The 20,007-nt window shown below is 40.2% G+C and overlaps 1 protein-coding gene across 29 annotated transcripts in view; it reads right to left on the minus strand.

Annotated features, from left to right (window-relative positions):
* Positions 1 to 12,606: 12,606 nt before the first annotated feature.
* Positions 12,607 to 20,007, minus strand: part of LOC131430407 (myosin heavy chain, muscle) — a 32,781-nt gene continuing 25,380 nt past the window's right edge. For 17 of the 29 annotated variants that reach the window (XM_058595384.1, XM_058595383.1, XM_058595381.1 and 14 more), the window contains exons 12-16: positions 18,460 to 19,556; positions 17,814 to 17,892; positions 16,036 to 17,211; positions 15,057 to 15,962; positions 12,607 to 14,070 (exon numbers count right to left, since the gene is read on the minus strand). In XM_058595384.1, coding sequence (XP_058451367.1) covers positions 13,996 to 14,070; positions 15,057 to 15,962; positions 16,036 to 17,211; positions 17,814 to 17,892; positions 18,460 to 19,556 — 3,333 coding nt within the window. In that variant the 3' untranslated portion in view covers positions 12,607 to 13,995. Of the gene's footprint in view, positions 14,071 to 14,625; positions 14,722 to 15,056; positions 15,963 to 16,035; positions 17,212 to 17,813; positions 17,893 to 18,201; positions 18,281 to 18,459; positions 19,557 to 20,007 lie in introns of all 29 variants that reach the window. The other 12 variants (XM_058595386.1, XM_058595385.1, XM_058595369.1 and 9 more) reach the window with 2 other exon arrangements.

Consider the following 20,007-nt stretch of genomic DNA (forward strand, 5'->3'; position numbering starts at 1 on the left):
GGCCAGCGACACAATCATGAGCAACGAAGCACACTTCCACCTAGACGACGCGGTAAACAAGCAAAATTGTTGTTATCATGCCGAGATGAATCTGTTACAGGTTGTGTAGAAATCGTAAGAATAATTTAAAATGTTTATGAAACTCACGAATAGTTTTAACGTACGATTGATTTTTTACAAAATGAGTTAAAAACAAAGACGCGGCGAGCGACTCTCCAGTGCTCCATGATGGAAAACTACTAGACGAAAATAAACCTTAATTATACAAAATGTGTCAGGTTCCTTTGCGCAACCCTGTACTAGAAACCGACCCCTCATTTCGATCCCCTATATTTTTTTCGTAAGAAAAACAAAGAAATAACTACTTTAAATGAATCCTTCATGCTTGCAGCGAGACACAGTGGATGTAGAATTTAATATTTATAGTATGGACTACATTTGTACTTCGTGTAAGTTATTTAAAAACAACGTTACGCCTCCATGTAACTGCATGATGGGATTCTTCTTTCTATTCTGCGATTCATTGAAATTTTGTTTGAGATGTTGAAATAGAGGTTTTGGAAGTCAATTGAAATATTTATATTTGCGATGGACAGATTAAATTTGGAATAAAACAAATTTGATGTATGCCAGTGTTGGGAAAATCATGATCAGAAAAAAAATCAATTCACTATCACTCATGAAAACATCCGATCAAGAGATTTTCTAAAAAAAGCACAGTGGCTGAATAAATCACTTCCGATAAATAAAACAAATCGATAAATAATTTATTTATTCATGAAACAAACTCTGAACCTCGAATATCATAAGTGATTTTTAGTGTCAGCGAAACTTGATGAGAAATTTTCACCCACAGAAATATCGCTTAAGAGATAATCGAAAGGGAGAAAAGCTTCCGATGATATTTCAATGCCGAATTTTCACTGCGCTTCAGTTCATTATTATATTTTCATCAATCAAAAATCTCTACTAAATAAATTCGCAACTCAACCGCAACTGAAAAATATTAATTGCGATATTCTCGATGCACGGAGGGTGGTCAATATGAACAATAATATTTTTCCACATTCCAAACAGCAACGAAAGGCTGTTTTAATTCCAGCTGTCAGATTTCACTGCACTATCCACATTAAAAATCTAATAAAACGCTATTTAGCATGAATTTTATTCATAGAAATAACAGTAGCGCAGCATTGTCAGCATGTATCGAATACACAGTAGGCGCAGTGTTTGAATGGCACGTTTGAATTGGCATAGCGGTAGTCTGCGCTCTTGTCACTTCTGCGTACGTTATTATTGACTAATATTTTTAAATCAGCGGCATAACATGATTTGTGATTGTTTTTAATAATGTTTTAATTATCATTCTAACTATTATTAATCACAGCACTTGCTGCTTTTATTAATGATATTACTCAACCACCACGCTAGTGCCGAATAGATATCAAATGCATCACCACTATTGATACACTTATCAACCATCCTACGGATACTGAACATTTTCAAAACGGTTCAGTTTATGTTCATCGGCGAATTTTTTCGTCATGTATTCTTAATGCTCCCATTTTTATCTGTCGAAAACTAGTACATTTTTCATAAAAATCAAGAAAATACAGTACAACGACTTTGAAAAACCGTACATTTTTCCCCTTTTCAAGCATTTTTAGTTAGATTAAAACTTTAAAAAATGCACTAAACTCCACATTGTTTTTTTTTAGAAACGGATATTTTTAACGACGTGATTTAGTGTATTCTTTGGCTTTGGTGGAGACATTTTTCTTTGTTTTTCATAAATATTTTTGCTCTCTGAACAAGAATGAATAATTGAAAAAGCGGGTTGGTAATGTCACAGACGTAACTGAAGGACGTGAATACGAATAAAACTGACATACTTTTCCATAGTTCCGAATATCAATAATCGACCATGATTCAGGAGCTAGAGCTGAATTCAGAAACCAAATTCGATATCTGGGACAGGCTTAGATTTCAATTCATAAATTTTGTTCTAGTTCTAGAACTGATCTCATTTTAGATCTAACATTTGGTTCCGGAATCCAGACCTAAAATTCATATTCTGACGCTCGCTCCAGAGATCTGAAGTTGATAACCTATGTCCGAACTCTGGATTCGAATTCCTAGCATAAAATAAGAAGCCAAATAATTTTTATTTCTCTAGCCAAAGTACGTACCGGAAGATCTGGTCTCTTCTGTAATATTTGCTTCATCTTCGCGTCTTTCTGATGGTTCTTGAGGTCCGGTATTGTTCCGCTCTCTACCTCCCTGACTGTTGCCGAACGTTTATTGAAGAATTTCAAAACGTTAAGGACACGTCTTGCAGAAAAATCAAGCTTTTCCGAAAGTTTTTCTACTGGCAGATCCGGACTTCCATTGCGACCGCACACACTTGCTTTTCGCATTTGCTCTTCTCTTGACACCATCTTCGGCTAGGGATCACCCTCTGGTGGTCGGTTCCGGACAACCAAGTTTATTTTCGCAAAATAATTTACCCTTTTTGTCGGAACGATGCATAAGCTCAAAACCACAGTTTATAGTCAAAGCAATAACGAATCGAAAAAAACCTACCTTTTGTGATAATATGAAGCACTGTTTCCGCAATTTTTCTCCAGTTCTAAAATAATCCAGTTACCCTACCCTAACTATGGTTTACTAAAGACTGTCCCAGAAAGTATGGACGCACTTTGATTTCGCTGTAAATATTTAACAAGTGTTAGATATTCAAATTTTATTCGATATACTGATAAGATTAGTCTACAACAACAAAATATTATTCTCAATATTTGCTACTTAGCTGGCGCACCTTCTTGCAAACGTCCATCATTAAATTCCGTACAGACTTCTTGGCGACAAGTTTTGACTCTTTTTTCCAATCTTTTTCGAACTGTTGAATGGTTTCGGCTGCCGAGACATGCTTCATAAGTTGTGCCTTCGTTAATGCCCAAAATTCCTCAATTGGTCGAAGTTGTGGGCAATTTGGTGGATTCATGTCTTTTGGGACGAAAGTGACATTTTTGGTAGTATACCATTCTACCGTTGATTTCGAGTAGTGGCAAGAAGCAAGATCTGGCCAGAAGACAACAGGCTTCGAATCATGGGTAGAAGTCGTTTTTGTAAACATTCCTTGATGTATATTTCGCTGTTCATTGAAGCAGTGGTGATGAAGAGTTTCGAAATCTTACCGCAGCTACCATAGCTTTCTAATCAAATTTTTCGATTTCAATCGATGTCTCGGACTGGTTTAACACTTGCCCTTCTCGCACCGTATAATATTGTGGTCCCGGCAAGGATTTGTAATCGAGTTTCACGTAGGTTTCGTCGTCCATGATTATGCAGTTCAAATTTCCAGCAAGAATCGTATTGTACAGCTTTCGAACCCCCGGCCTGATCGATGCTTCTTGTTTCGGACTACGTTTTGGTTGTATCTGCTTCTTATAGGTTCGAAGATTCAAATGTTCTTTTGCAAGAAGAACATTTGACTTCCAAGTTCCCACTTTTTTGGCTAAATATCGAACTGAAACCTCCTTCTTTTGCACGAACGCCTTCAGTATACGTTTATCCAACTGAGTGTTAGCAGGACCTTTTTTTCGACCCGTTTTCGATTTATCCTCAAAGGTGTTATCCTCACCGAACTTCCTGATTGCAATTCGCACGGCTTTTTCACTTTCTCCTTCCATTTTTGCTATCTTTCTCAGTGACAGTCCGCGTTCTGTGCACCATTTGTACACCATTTTTCGACGTGGTTCTGCTGAAAGTCCACACATTTCGAAACAAACTAATGAAAACGAATAAACAACTGCACAAGTGGTTAGAGAAGAGTGCAAACAACAGGACGCAGCCATAAAAATTGACAGATTCTAAACCATTGCGAAATGGCAGCAGTTTCTGGTTGCGTCCATACTTTCTGGGACAGTCTTTATTAGCAATCTAAAATGAACAAATTCAAACATTTCATTGCATTCAAAAACATTATATTTTTCATATTGATCGTACTTGCATCGCAAATATATCTCTTCTCCCTTTCGATTATTTCTGTGAGTGAAAATTCGTCATCAAGTCTCGCTGATATAAAAAAATACTTATGAACCGAAGGTTCAGAGTTCGGTGGATTCTTGTTTCATACTTGAAATTTTTTTCCAGTTAATGACAGTTTTTTAGAAAATGTCTGGAGCTGATCTTTTCGCGAGTGTTAATGAAACGAAATTTTTCTGGTCATAATTTTTCCAACATTGCATCAGATAAATATTTCCTCGAAAATTTTGTTGATTTTCAATTCGTTGAAATAAAACCATTTTCACATTTCCTTTGGTAATCAAAAGAATGAGCTTCTGCTCTTGTGCCAACCCTTTAAGCAACATAATTTAGTTCATGCACGGTACGAGTATTTTCTTACTTACAATCTTTGGAAAACAGCCTGGATTGAAAAACGCAAAAGTAGTGTTCTCCTCTACTGCTTGATGAATCTTTATAATAAAAACATCAGTTTTTTGGAAACTAATAAAACAAACTGATAATTCTGTTTTGACGTTTATAGGTCTATGGAACGATTTTTGATAAATCGCTCTGTAGGAAAATGGGTATAATTCAATCGTAAATATCTCCTGTTTCAACAGTTTGAGATAAACGTAAATAACGAAAGAATTAAGTTTTTCAACATTTTTAGAAACAATGAGTAAAACTCAAGCTTGCTTGCCTTTCACGATCCGTATGCTGGATATGGACTCAGAAGCTGAATTTTGAATTAGATTGAAGAACAGAATTCTAAACATGAATTATGAACTTAATTTTAGATTTCAAATTTAGTTTAAGACTTCATTTTCAGAACTTGTTTCCAGATTACAGGTTCACAATTTAACACTAATACTCTGAATCTGATTCCAAATTCTATATTCTGGAACTGGTTTCTTGATTAGGTTTTGGACTAGAATTTGATCCTTTTATTCAGTTCGGAATTTGATTCCAGAATTCTGATTCAGGAATTCAATTTCCAAATTCTTGAACAAAATTCATGATATGACTTCTAGATCTAGATTTAGGAACTAAATTATAGACCAGAACTCCAAACTTATTTTGGAACTGATTTCTGGACCAGAATTCTATTCTGAAATTATGTTCTAGATTTTACGTCCCGAATTCAGATTCACAGTTTAGTGTCTGCATGCAGGAAACAAATTCGGAACTTGAATTCTAAAACTAGATTTTGGGACTGAATTCAGTTTCTTAAGCTAGGCTCGGAAATCAATTTCGGGACCAGTTGTAGCGTTTTGGGTAAGCCGATGCCTTTCACGCTACCCGCCTGGATTCGAATTCCAACCCCTCGCATAAAGCTTGCTTCATTTAGAATTGGAACAAACTTTTGCTCATATTGTGCCTCCTGGTGGACATATTTGGAAATTCTTGGCGCCCACGTGTCGGGAATTTTGTCAGCTTCACGTATGATTTTCGACATTCCGCAAATCGACTGTACTTTGTAAACAATCAACATGGAAGCCGAAAGAAGGGAAAAAATTGTGCACAGTTATTTGGAAAATCCATTGTGGTCTGCATCTAGGCTAGCTAAACAGCTGAAATTGCCTAGAAATACCGGATGGCGCGTTATCAAACGGTATAAGGAAACATTGACGACGATTCGGAAACCTCAAGCCAATCGTCGGAGTGGAACTGTCGACCGGAAACTGCGTGGTAAGATTTTGAACACGGTTAAGTGGAATCCTAATCTGTCGGACCGTGATTTGGCCAGAAAATTCGGTGCTGCCCATAGTACCGTGAGGAACTCGACTCCGGGAAGGAATCAAGTCGTATCGAGGTAGCAAACAGCCAAATCGGACTCTAAAACAGAATAGTGTGGTCAAAATTCGTGCTCGGAAACTATATGATCAGGTGCTGATCAAGTTCGACGGGTGTCTTCTGATGGACGATGAAACCTATGTCAAGGCTGACTTCGGACAAATCCCAGGTTTCAAATTTTACTTGGCAACGGCTCGGTGGGATGTTCCAGCCAAATTTAAATTTGTTATTGCCGACAAATTTGCAAGAAAATTTATGATATGGCAGGGCATTTGCAGTTGTGGCAAAAAAAACGAAAATTTTCGTTACAAATAAGACAATGACATCGGAACTATACTAAAAAGAGTGTCTCCAAAAACGAATTTTGCCGTTCTTTCGATTCCACGACCATCCCGTAATGTTTTGGCCAGATTTGGCAAGTTGTCATTACAGCAAAGTCGTTCAAGAAAGGTATGCACAGAAAGGGGTCCAGTTTGTTCCGAAAAACCTTAACCCACCCAACTGCCCCCAGTTCCGCCCTATTGAGAAATACTGGGCAAGCATGAAGAGGAGACTGAAGGCAAAGGGAAAGATTGTCAAAGACATCAATCAGATGACGAACTGGTGGATAGTTAAGATAGCTAAAACGATGGACGAAGAAGGTGTGCGCCGAGAATTCCTTCGAAACCGTGACGAATAATTTTATCCGTATTTTTTCCTAAAAGTATGAAGAAAACGCTACATTTGTATAAAAAAAGATCTTGAATTCAATAATACCATAACTGAAATACAGACAATTGTCTTTGTTCCAATTCTATCTGAAGCAAGCTTTAGAGTCAAAAAGTTTTTCTGGCCCGAAGTAGCAAACCTCTATAATCGAAACAAAAAAAATTCTATAATTAAATTTGGATAATGAGTTCAGTTCGTTAATTGTTGAATTAGATTCATAAACTGAATTCTTAGTCTGGATTCCTAATCTGACTTTTGACAACTGAATTCTGAGCATATCCCATGTTCCGAAAGTAGTCCTTGAATTCAGTTCCAGTTCCCAAATACAATTTCCACAATTTGGTACTTTACAAAACCATTAAAATTTCCAAAGAACTATACGAAGTTTTCCAGGAAATCTGCAAAAAAGCATTGTTTTTTCTCATTTGTTCCGCGTGATGGAATATGTCAGTTTTCAAAACGATAAACATGAGTATATAAAGTACTACTTCGTTACAGTTCTGGAAGCGAAGTAGTGAATGTTGCAAACTTAACTTAGACAAACAACTAATACGAACGGTGATCGATTTCCGGTAGTGTGAAAGAATTATTTAAAACTCGTTCGTTTTCACGTCCTCCAGTTATGTCTGTGACATTACCCACCCGCCTTATAAAGACTGTTCCAGAAAGTATGGACGCAACCAGAAACCGCTGCCATTTCGCAATGGTTCAGAATCTGTCAATTTTTATGACTGCGTCCTGTTGTTCACCCTCTTCTCTAACCACTTGTGCAGTTGTTTATTCGTTTTCATTAGTTTGTTTCGAAATGTGAGGACTTTCAGCAGAAGAACGTCGAAAAATTATGTACAAATGGTGCACAGAACGCGGACTGTCACTGAGAAAGATAGCAAAAATGGAAGGAGTAAGTGAAAAAGCCGTGCGAAATGCAATCAGGAAAGGATCGGCGAGGATACACCGAAAACGGGTCGAAAAAAAGGTCCTGCTAACCCTCAGTTGGATAAACGTATACTGAAGGCGTTCGAGCAAAAGAAGGAGGTTTCAGTTCGGGATGTGGCCAAAAAAGTAGGCACTTCGAAGTCAAAAGTTCTTCGTGATAAAGAACGTTTGAATCTTCGAACCTATAAGTAGCAGAAACAACCAAAACGTAATCCGAAACTAGAAACATCGATCAGGCCGAGAGTTCGAAAGCTGTACAATACAATTCTTGCTGGAAATTTGAACTGCATAATCATGGACGACGAAACCTACGTGAAACTCGATTACAAAATCTTGCCGGGACCACAATGTTATACAGTGCGAGAAAGGCAAGTATTAAACTAGTCCAAGACATCGATTGAAGTCGAAAAATTTGGTAAGAAAGCTATGGTCTGGCAAGCAATTTGTAGCTGCGGTAAGATTTCGAAACCCTTCATCACCACTGCTTCAATGAACAGCGAAATATACATCAAGGAATGTTTACAAAAACGACTTCTACCCATGATTCGAAACCACAAGGATCCTGTTGTCTTCTGGCCACATCTTGCTTCTTGCCACTACTCGAAATCAACGGTAGAATGGTATACTACCAAAAATGTCACTTTCGTCCCAAAAGACATGAATCCACCAATTTGCCCACAATTTCGACCAATTGAGGAATTTTGGGCATTAACGAAGGCACATCTTAGGCAACATGTCTCGGCAGCCGAAAACATTCAACAGTTCGAAAAAGATTGGAAAAAAGTGTCAAAACTTGTCGCCAAGAAGTCTGTACGGAATTTAATGAGAAACGTTTGCAAGAAGGTGCGCCAGCTAGTCTACAATGGCTAAGTAGCAAATGTTGAGAATAATATTCTGTTGTTGTAGCCTAATATTATCAGTATATCGAATAAAATTTGAATATCTAACACGTGTGAATTATTTACAGCGAAATCAAAGCGCGTCCATACTTTCTGGGACAGTCTTCAACCACTATTAGATAATCACACAACATACATTGTGACAATTTATGAAGTGCATATTATATAAATTTTATGCAACAAGTGAAAACTAAGGAAACGAATTATTAGTCTAGGGAACCCGTAGCTTCTAACATTTTTAAATAAATCATATTGTGTCTTTTGTATTTTGTTATAATGAAGCATTTCAAGAATGTATTGTCAAGTTTTCAAGTCAATCGAAGCAGAAATCTTGGGCCTGTGTGCCGAGCTCTTACTTCTTCGCAGTATGAGATAAGCAAAGATAAACTCCAATAACTTGCTGAGTTTTGTTCCGATAAGCTTGAAAATTTAACAGAATATTCTTGAAATGTTTTACTATAAGAAAATACAAATTAAAATATAAATGATTTTTCGAAGGTGTTAGACCCTACCCGCCCCTTAATGGTGATGCTGCTGGTATTTACGGTGGAGAAACTCCATAGATTAGTGAATGAAAATTCAAATCATCTCACTAGTGAGACAGTAATGAAGTAATGAAACATACCTCGTAGCTAGTTTATGATCCGTAGAGATATATCCTTGCTGTTAGTTGAATAAGCTGTAAGTTGATTATATATAAATGCGAAAATTTTCGTAGAACTGCTTGGAACAGCTAATGAATATCGAGAGTATAGGATCGCAAAATTACAGTTAAAGAAAATTGTATCTCTTCTTCTTTCTTGATCAAGATTCCATGTACGCTTCCCAAAAATGTTAGATGTTATCATACGAGGCCAATCTAAAACAATTATCAATATAGTGGTCTTCCTCAATTAAACGGGGGAAAATTTATTAATCCGTTATTTTTATTATGAGATATAGAAGAAATACGATTGTAGGTCAACAAAACGGGCGTTTACGGCATTATCTCTCGTATGTCTTTATATTAAATCAATTTTAATTATGAGATTAAGGCAAGTGTACACTAGGGTGGGACAAAATATTGATATCAGCTCCACCAAACTTTTCGTGTTCCTTTTAGCTCCCATAAACCTCATGCAAAATTTTAGCTCGATCGGAGAAACTATATTTTCGCGCCCGCGGTTTAAAGTTTGTATGGGATTTAGTATGGAGAAATTCACTTTCAACAAAAAATCGGCTGGAGATCATCCTATGAACTCTAAAAATCAGTGCATGTGTTATTTGCGTAAGAAATTTATCGAGTAGGAAAACTTTAGAAAACCGCAAAACAATCCGACATTTGTAGAAAAAGTTATTAAAGGAAAACCGATTCAAGTTCCGGACAATGGCTCACTCCTCAATATATCTAGCACCACTGCTGCTAGTGGTAATAATACTATTTTACTTTCTTTTATTATGCTATAACGGTTGATTTGAGTTGTTTGATGTCTTCACAAAAGTTTCTCAGCTTAATATGAGGATTATTTTTAGGTGACAAGCCATGTTCCAAAACTCACTGTAAAGACACAAAAAAGTCTGACTTCTTTATTTGAAGAAATAGGTTCTTGAAATCTTCTACAATATATTAGATAAACTGAAATCCAATAACTTTGCCGAATATATAAGCTCTTTATCTCTTATAGTTTAGAAGATATAGATGGTACTATTTTATGCTAACAAAAACACAATTTTCATGACTTTTTGTGTCTTTACAGTAAGGTTTGGGTCATGGTTTGTTATTTAAAAATAATCTATATACTCTGCTGAGTAACTATCGTGAAGATATCAAACAACTCGGATTAACCGTTATAGGGACCGTGCACGAGGCGGCGAGTGGAAAAAATAATGCTACCATAGCATAACTTGTAAACTGAGTTTGAAAATACTTTCTAGTGTATTTTCTCTGCGGATTTTTTTTCCAAACCCAGGAACTATTCGCGTGTGGTGCGAACGATCGTTCAATATCGACTGACTATTAAATTTTGAATCGAATTATTCATTCTGTATCTAAATACGGCCACGTCATTCTCTGTCATTGCAATTGGATTTGTGTATAATGTTTGTCATATTCACTCAAACTCAAACACTCAAACGATATTCTCAACACATTAAATGATTTTTTAATCGACTTGATCGGAAGCACTGAATTTCTTTTTATACTTTCACTCAAAGAAAATACCTCAAAAAAAGGTTTAAACATTTTTTAAATGAAGTAAGTTTATCTCGAAGTTATTCTTACTTTCGATGAATTGCAATTATTACACCACTTGCTATTACTTTATTTTCAGAGCAAAATAGACCCAAATAACTTTCCATCCGTCAAACTTTGAAATGGGCCACACAGTTTTAGATAAATTTAACTACTCGATAAAAAATAACTGCCCGATTGTCAAATTTTAACTAAAAGTTTAAATAATTCGCAGGATGGTCCATACTCTTAGAATGGAAGAAGAAAATAAATTGCAATCGTAAAAATGCTAGTCATCTCACGAGTAGCCAGTTTGACGTATATTGAAAATACGAGTCACGAAACTAACAACAAATAATCATTTTATTGAAACGCTAAATGTTTTGCCTTTCTCATATAGAAAGGTTATACAATCACTTGAAAATCGACTAGTAAAAATTGGCCGCTGTTCCACTCAGTTCGTCGAGCTGAGCGATGTATCTGTGTATGTGTTTCTCGAAAATGACTTAATCGATGTTGACCAACTTAGATTCAAATGAAAGGTCTATTGGTTCTACACGGAATTATTGAATTTCATCCGGATCCGACTTTCGGTTCCGGAATGATAGGGCAAAGTGGGTTAAAAATGGTGTACCGTCACTTGAAGAGTCGAAACGAAAAAAGTAGAAAGTTTTCTAAATTGGTCTCGAAAGTATTCCCGGTTTTCGAATAACGACGCAGATAATAGTCATACACTCAAAAAAGGATCTCACTTACTTTTACACTTAGTCCGGTATTCCTAATCTTAGGTTCAAATGAAAGATCTTATGCTCCTACCGGAAATTAATTTAATTTGAAGAATCGAAGAGAGATTATTTTAATAGTATACCAGTATTATATACGAGAATATGATTGATATGAGACAGGCATCATCACACCACTATGTTGTATTAAAACAGGTTTTTCACTATTTTATTCAACGTGAACATATGGTAACAGTGTAAAGCTATGGTAGAGTGTTTTCGCCTATTCGCCACTAATGGCGCTACTTGTTATGGTCCCTATAGCATATTAAAAGGAAGTCACATCATATTTCTTTCACTAGCAGCAGCACTAGATATATTAAGGAATGAGCCATTGTTCTGATCTTGTGCCGGGTTTTCTTAAATAACTTTTTCTACAAATGTCGGATTCTTTTGCGGTCTTCTAAAGTTTTCTTCCTCGTTAAATTTCCTACGAAAATAACACATGCACTGATTTTTAGAGTTCATAGGGTGATCTCCAGCCGATTTTTTGGTTGAAAGCAAATTTCTCCATACTAAATCCCATATAAACTTTAAATTTCGGGCGCGAAAATAAAGCTTCTCCGATCGAGCTAAGATTTTGCATGGTGCCTATGGGACCCAAAAGGAAAACGAAAAGTTTGGTGGAGCGAGAAAATAAACCTTTTCATCTTTTTCCCATACATCCTTGTCCCACCCTAGTGTACACCTCAGCGAAATGACTCTTTCGGCGAAATGACCCTTTCAGCGGAACGACTTTCGGTGAATCGACCAATTCGACGAAATGACTCGCTCCCGATTTCTGTTTCAGTGTGCAAGGCGAGGTACGATTCAGAAGATCCATCATCTTCCGTCACAGTCAACCACCGTCACCGTCAAGAATTATTACCTGCATTCTTTTGGAGACATTCATACATAACATCACCGTCACGGAACGTCTTGACGGACGGAACGTGTGAACGTTCCAGTAAAGAAAGTATCAAACTAATTTTGACGGAGGCTGACGTTCCGGCGACGGTGACGGAAGGAGACATTAGAGTTCATCACAGATTCGAATGGTACAACAAGGTGAGGAGCGCAGCGGGTAAAATGGTTGGGCGCCACACAGGATGGAGAGCGGCAGTTTCAAACAACGTATTGTGGCGTACTATATTTGGTTGTGTGTTATCTTAAATGTGATGTAGAATAAAGAAATAAATGTATAACAGTTCGACGCAAAGTTAACAGGGTAGCAGTATAACGGGGAAGGAGCATTTGACGACAGGCAACACTGAAAATCTGATCAACAAAATTTTTAAAATAAAGTTTGATTTATTTTTTAAGGATTTTCTTTTTCACACATATACATTTACAATAGCTTCCTTCTCTCCAAGAAATTTCTGATTTCTTCTTCATCTTCTCTATAGGACAGTACTAAAGTCAAATACGAATCAGGTTGGTTGGTTGCTCTAATTTTTTCTAGTGTTTTTCCTTTTTTTGTCTCTTTCTCTCTTTCGACGTTTTTGTAGTAAAGTCGTGAAAAAGGATCGTTCTCAAGAGTCCTTGCGGTTCGCTTCTGGGCTTCACTGGAGCTGGCATTAAAGGCCGCTGACAGCCATCGGACTGTAACCGACGCCAGTTTCGGATGACATTTGAACGGGAATCAGATGACAATTCGGTAGCGGAACGATCGAACACGTAGCCGTCATCGTTGATCGTGGCACGACGAAGGTCCTTCTTCGTTTTGGTAATGTTACTAATGGGCTGATGCGGGATGTTGGTTTGAACGTGTCTCTATTTTGTGTTTTGCCTAACAAAGATCTCATTTTTTTCTAGTACAGGACTGTGCTAAACGAACTACGCATTGTAATCGTATCGGAACACGGTCGGTTACAGCTGAGGCTAGCAATCGGTTTAACGCATATTCGGATAGTTCGTCTGCGAAGCGTAATTTTTTTTTGTTTCATAGTAAAAACTAAATTAATTCCATTTTTTTTTTAGTTCGAATAGTATCTTATTTCGTTATTTTAATTAATAAAAATAAATACATTTTTTATTAATAAAATTATAAAAGATTCAGAGCGAAAGTACAAAATAAAATAGAATACAAAAGTAAATAAAAACTAAAACATGATAACTTAGAACAATGTTTCATTATCATTATGTTTTGATGGATTGCTTTCTCTCTTGTTGATTTTTAAATTGTTTTTCGATGACTGACGATTTTCTCTCTCATATTCTTTTTTTTTGCAGCACGTGCCACTTCGCGTGACGTTCGCTAGGAAAGCTCTTTGGGTACGTATGTTAAGATAATCTTTTACATAGTTAGTGACACACAGGTCCGGTTTCACCTCTCACACAACACAAAACAATACTACTTGTCCGGGCTGAAACAAATGTGTATGTGTGGGCGTTTTTGATTGTTGTCGGTTGTAAAATTCTCTCTCTCTCATTTCATATTTCGTTTCATGGTGGCTTGCTGATCGTTCGACGACACACTGGCGATTGTGTGTGTGTGTGTGTGCGTGTGCGTGCGATAGACTGAAAACGTGCCGTGTGACGCTGATTGGCTCTGAAATCTTTTGTTTATCCTTCGATGTTTGTTGGGACGTCCGCGAATGCTCGTGTGTTTTAAGTGTAAATAAAATAAATAAAACGTGTAGCCTTTTCTAACAATAAGTTTTTTTTGGTGTTTTAGTATTTAGAAAGCATGGTCGTCGAATGTGGGAAGGTTAAAACCTCCAAATCCGGGTAAAGCAGATGGTTGTCTCTGGGGCTGTGGAAAAATAAACAGAGAATAGTTTGTTTTTGTTAAGTATTGGTGTATCGTACTGATTCTGGATGATTTGCACGTTCGCAAACAATGGTTTTGGAGTTATTGTCGAACAATGCTGAATAATTGCGTTAAATTTATGTTTATGTTCGATACTGAGCTCCCATGAATATAATCTTTCATTGTTTATTTTTTGTTGATGCTTGAGTGCAGAAATGTTTTTCGAAAATCACTTTTTGTAGTGACTCTTGTATGGAAAAGGTGAATTCGATTTGCTTTCCCGGAAATCGTGAAAGTGCATGTGCTAGATTATTTGTATGACTGCAATGAGAACACAACAAAGAAAGAAAAACAGGTAGGAACAGAAGTTACCATCTGTGAATGAATAGACATATTAAAACGGAATAGTCAACAACATAGAATAACATAGAATCGTCGTTAATCAAGAGATGTTGACCGAACGGAAAGAATGAGATACACAGAAGGCTGGATTATTGGGGGGAAATGTGGGAAAATACACTCTTTCATTTCTGATAGGCTACTCTTTGGAACACTTACAACTGCGAACGGATAGTTTGGTTCATTCGATTGTAAGATGGATAGAAATCTATCTTTGGTTTTCTAGCAGCGCTCTTACGCTCTGACGACCGAAGGCTGAATTAACACAAGAAAAAGTAAGAATTAGGCTCAGTTTTGAATCCACGTTTCCAATGTATTTCCTTGCAAATGTATTAAAAGTTAACCGTAATAGTAGGGATATTATATCTAATAAATAGTCATTTTGTCATCGTTCCCTGTTTCCGTGGGCGTATAATGTCATTCTTGTGAGCAAATAATAAAAAATATGACTTCTCGAAAACAATATTTCCTGGCTGGCTTTCTCACGGTAGGCCATTCAGCAAATCTCGCGATTTTTTGTTTTTCAGTGACGATGAATGCGATAGAATAGGTAGTAGATAAGCGGGTGCGAAAGTTTAAATTGTACTTACTGCTGGGCTAGCACCACGCTGCACTGAACCGGCACGTCCCTTGGTGCGGAATTTGGTGGCAGCTTGTTCGGCGATGTCGGCACGTTCCTCGGCTTCCTCCAGTTCTTGCTGAGCCTTGCGGAATTTAGCCAGATTCAAGGCGGCGATTTCCTCGGCTTCCTCAATCTGCCTCTTGTAAGTCTTGATCTTCTGCTGCAGTTTGTCGACGAGGTCCTGCATGCGTTCATGATTCTTGCGGTCTTCCTCGGACTGGAAGGTCAGTTCCTTAATGCGGCGTTCGGATTTGCGGAGGTTCTTCTGGGCATCGGCGTGTCTTCTCTGTTCGCTGTCCAGCTCGGATTCCAGCTCACGTACGCGCTGTTCCAGTTTCTGGATAGCCTTCTTGCCTCCCTTGAGGGCGTTGGATTCGGCTTCGTCCAGGCGGACCTGCAATTCCTTAATCTGTTGTTCAAGAGCCTTGCGCAGCTTCTCCTGGGTCTGGGCATGGTCCTGTTCGGCACGGAGCTCATCGGCAAGACGAGCAGCATCAACCATAGCCTTCTTGGCCTTCTCTTCGGAGTTCTTGGCTTCGTTCAACAGTTCATCCAAGTCGGAGTGCAGGGTCTGCAGTTCAGATTCGAGCTTCCTCTTGGCAGCGGCGATCGATGCATTCTGGGCAGAAACTTCGTTCAACTGCTCATGAGCATCGCCCAACTCCTGTTCGGCCTGGCGACGGCCACGATCGGCCTGCTCCAGAAGGGTGCGCGATTCCTCGAGTTCGTTCTGCAGGGCATTGGCACGGCGTTCGGAGATTCCGAGTTGTTCACGGGCATCGTCACGGGCACGTTGCTCTTCTTCCAGGGCGCTCTGGATGTCCTTCAGTTGTTGTTGGTAGCGTTTGATGTTCTTCTGGGCCTCAGCGTTAGCCTGCAATAAGGAAGTAAAACAAAAATTTCAGTAACAAATGCATTTCAATTTCCGTCGACGAATATCACATTACCTTGTTGGCATGGTCCAAAGCGATTTCCAGTTCGTTGATGTCGGCTTCCAACTTCTTCTTCATGCGCAGGGCCTCAGCCTTACCCTTGGCTTCGGCTTCGAGGGAGGCCTGCATAGAGTCCAGGGCACGCTGGTGGTTCTTGCGGGTGTTTTCGAATTCCTCTTCCTTCTCCTGAATGCGTCTGTCAATTTCTTGACGGACCTGAGACAGTTCAAGCTGAGCACGGAGAACCTTGTTCTCCTCCTGTTCCAGAGCGGCTTCAGCTTCCTCAAGAGCGGCCTGCAGCTCGTCTTTTTCGGCTTCCAGGCGCTTGCGAGACTTCTCGATCTCATGAATGTTGCGGCCACCCTCGCCGATCTGGTCCAGAAGATCCTTGACTTCATCGGCCAGATTCTTGTTCTCACGGCGAACGGCTTCAAGCTGTTCCTGGCCTTCTTCGTAGGCACCCTTGAGACGGAACAATTCGGTGGAATAGTTACGACATTCCTTCTGGGAAGCGTCCAGCTCAGCAGCCAGATCGTCGACCTTAAGCTTCCATTCTCCGATGATCTTGTCGAATGCCTTCTGTTTCTTCTCGGCGGCATTGGCAATCGAGGTAGCACGGTCAACCTCGAGTTGCAGATCTTCGACCTCGGTGGACAGGCGCTGCTTGGTCTTCTCCAGGGCAATGCACTTCTGGTTGAGCGACTCAATGGTCTCCTCGGCTTCGGCGAGACGAGCCTGGAGCTTCCTCTTGGCTTCCTCGAGCTCCTCGGCACGGGCAACACCCTCCGACTCGTACTTGCTACGCCACAGCTGTGCCTCGGCGTTGGCTTTGCTGAGTTGGCGCTGGATGTCTCCCTTACCCTCAGCTTCCTCCTCAACCTGTTCGCGGAGGTTGTCCAGGTCGTGTTCCAGATTGCGGAACTTACCGAGAAGGGTGGCACGCTCGCGTGATTCCTCATCAGCCAGACGCTTGGTGTCCTCGAGTTGCTGGGTGAGCGAGATCTTGATCTTGCTCAGCTGCGAAACCTGAGATTCGGCATCCTCCAGCTGGCGGAGCAGGTCGGAGTTCTCAATGGACAGCTTCTTCTTGGAGGCATCGAAGTCGTTCAGAGTGCGGTTGGTTTCGTCCAGCTTGCCTTGCACCTCGTTCAGGGTGTGCTGCAGCTGCTTGGCGATCTTCTCTTGGGCGGCCTGTGTTATTTTTGGTTTGCCAACGTGAGATGATGTCAGGTTTGTTTTTTTTTGACGTGATCGAGGACAAGAAATAAAAATGGATTATGATTAGTAATCGTTGCGTGTGAGATCGTACCTGGCAGAAGAGCGGATTTATGCCACTCGATTTACAGAAGCTGAGGCTGTGCATGTTGAGATTTCTCTCTTCTCCAGAAAACGAGGTGAGTATTATTCTAGGTGATGGTTTAATTTTTTTTTCAATATGATTCAACGGTGTGAGAGGGATGAGTAAGTATTATTGGTGCTTGAGATGTGTGACTGGTGCATAATTTCATCTTGCTATAGTTACAGTAGTGTTGCAGTCGAGTGAAAAGGAAATGTGAAAATATTTTACAGCTGTTTAGAATGTGAATTTACCAGAAGCTATTTTTAGAGCAGTACTCTTCTACTGGAGAACGAATTTAGCAAATTATTAGCATTCGTTTTTATCACCGGTTTTAGAAAGCAGCGTTTTGATTAAATAACTTTTACTTTGTGACTAGACTAGAAAAGTTTCAGATTAGCTTGAGCAGAACAAAAAAACTCCAATTCGGTTGTGAAAGCTGCAATTCTTCTAATACCTTTTCATTTGCCAAATGATCTAAGCTGATACGGGAGTCGTTCATTTCAGCGAAGTATTGACTTCTCTCTTTTTCGGCTCTGAGGAAATAGTAACGATAAACGTTCAGTGGTTAGATTCGGAAGTCTGTTCAGTGGGACGGAAACGATAAGATTTCGGTTTTTTTTTATAGAAAGGTATAAATCAATTGCCGCTTCATCTGCTCGTAGCAGAGATGGTGGTGGTGGTGATGGTAATTGGGTTCGCTGAGGTGGCTGGTTGGATGCATGTCTGTGTGGTTCTACTTGGATTGGTGTTGTGGTAGAAGACCATGCTCAGTCATCAACTGTCTGTTCTGCCCAACGCAAATTGATTGCAAAGCAGAATCGAAAGGAAAGAAGATACGTTACCTTTTCACGAGCAAGCTGATCACAAGCGGAGCGAGTGTTGTTCAGCTCATTGTACATGTTAGCGCGATCGTGTTCAGCTCTAGTTTATGTTTGGAATAGTTTCCGCGTAGATTAAGTTCGCAAGAAATGAAAGGATAAAAAGAGATGCATTTAGAGAAAACGTTGGAAAACTGCCACACCCATTGCTGCATTTCAGCCATCGAACCACGGAGACCTGTGGAAGAGAAAATACAAAATACCGCCCTCGATAATACTCACTTAGTCTTCAGCTTGTTGAGTTGATCGACCTGTTCGGCCATTTCGGCGACGGCATCGTTGTGCTTCTTGCGCAGATTGGCCAGAGTGCCCTCATGCTGGATGTTGGCTTCTTCCAAGTCACGACGCAGTTTAGCAAGCTCGGCCTCACGCTTCTTGTTCAGCTCAATCTGGGCCGAGGTGGCACCACCGGCTTCCTCAAGACGCTCGCCCAGTTCTTCCAACTCACGAGCCAGATCGGCACGCTGCTTCTCAGCCTTGGCACGAGCTTGACGTTCGGCTTCGACTTCCTCCTCCAGCTCTTCGATGCGGCCCTGCAGTTCCTTAATTTGTTTCTGCAGTTTGCCGACCAGCGATTGCTCATCCTCAAGCTTGGCAGAGAGGGCGGAGATCTCCTTGTCCTTGCGCAGGATGGTCTGCTCAAGTTCCTTCTTGTTGCGTTCCAGATCGGCAACGGCTTCCTGAGTCAGTTTCAGGTCACCCTCAACCTTGCGCTTGGCTTTCTCAACATCACCGCGCAGTTTCTTCTCACGCTCCAGAGAATCCTCCAGCTCATCCAGAGTCTGCTCGAGCTTGGCCTTCACTTTGTTCAGGTGGTTAACCTTGTCTTCGGCGGCCTGCAGTTCCTCGGCGGTTTTCTGGTTGACCTCACCCTGCATCTTCTTTTCCTTGTTCAACTTGTTGATCAGCTCGTCCTGGTGGGCAATCTCATCGTTCAAGTTGCGGATCTGGTGATCCTTGGAGGCCTTATCCTGCTCGATCTTTTGGATCTGCAGTTCCAGATCTTCGGCATCCTTCTTCTGGCCGGAAATTTCCTGCTCCAACTTCTTCTTGGTCTGGAACAGTTGGTTGCGGGCATCTTCCTCCTGAGCCAGGCGCTCCTGGGTGTCGCGCAGCTGGTTCTCGAGGTCGTTCTTCTGGGCGGTTAACTTGGCCGACTTCTCCTGGTACTCCTGGAGGGCACCCTTTTCACCGGACAGCGAGTCGAGCAGAGCGGTCTTCTCAGCCAGCAGCTTGCTGTTCAGAGACTCCAGCTCCTTGCGAAGCTTCTCTTCCTTCTCGAAAGCCTCCTGAGCCTTCTGGGCCTTCTCTTCCAGTTTCTGCAATTTGGATTTAGAACTCTTAGCACTGACCACTGCGCTTTCTTCGTCCACGACGACACTAGCGACTACTTTCGGCACGGTTGCTTTCCTAGTTGGACGATCGGTTGCTTCGACAGATGCATCGGGGGCATCTTGACAATTAAAATTGAACGTAACTTCCACTTCGGGTTCGGTTGGATTTTCCATTTTTTTAAAATTTTGATTCGATTTAATCACTTGATAAAGGGATAGGTTTCGATTTGAAATGCTTCTAGAGAAATGCTACTGGTTCACTGCTAAAACATTAAATTGCACTGCTGACTAAATACTGATTAATAGGAGGACTAGTAACTCGTTGGACCACGTAAAGCTCAGGTAGAGGTCCGTCTACTGTACCGTACTGTACCGTACTGGACTGCAGACTGAAGCAACTCTCCAGCCAAAGGTGTGCAACCGAAACACGACGATG

Source organism: Malaya genurostris, chromosome 2, assembly GCF_030247185.1.
Source record: "Malaya genurostris strain Urasoe2022 chromosome 2, Malgen_1.1, whole genome shotgun sequence".
Taxonomy (NCBI): Eukaryota; Metazoa; Arthropoda; class Insecta; order Diptera; family Culicidae; genus Malaya; species Malaya genurostris.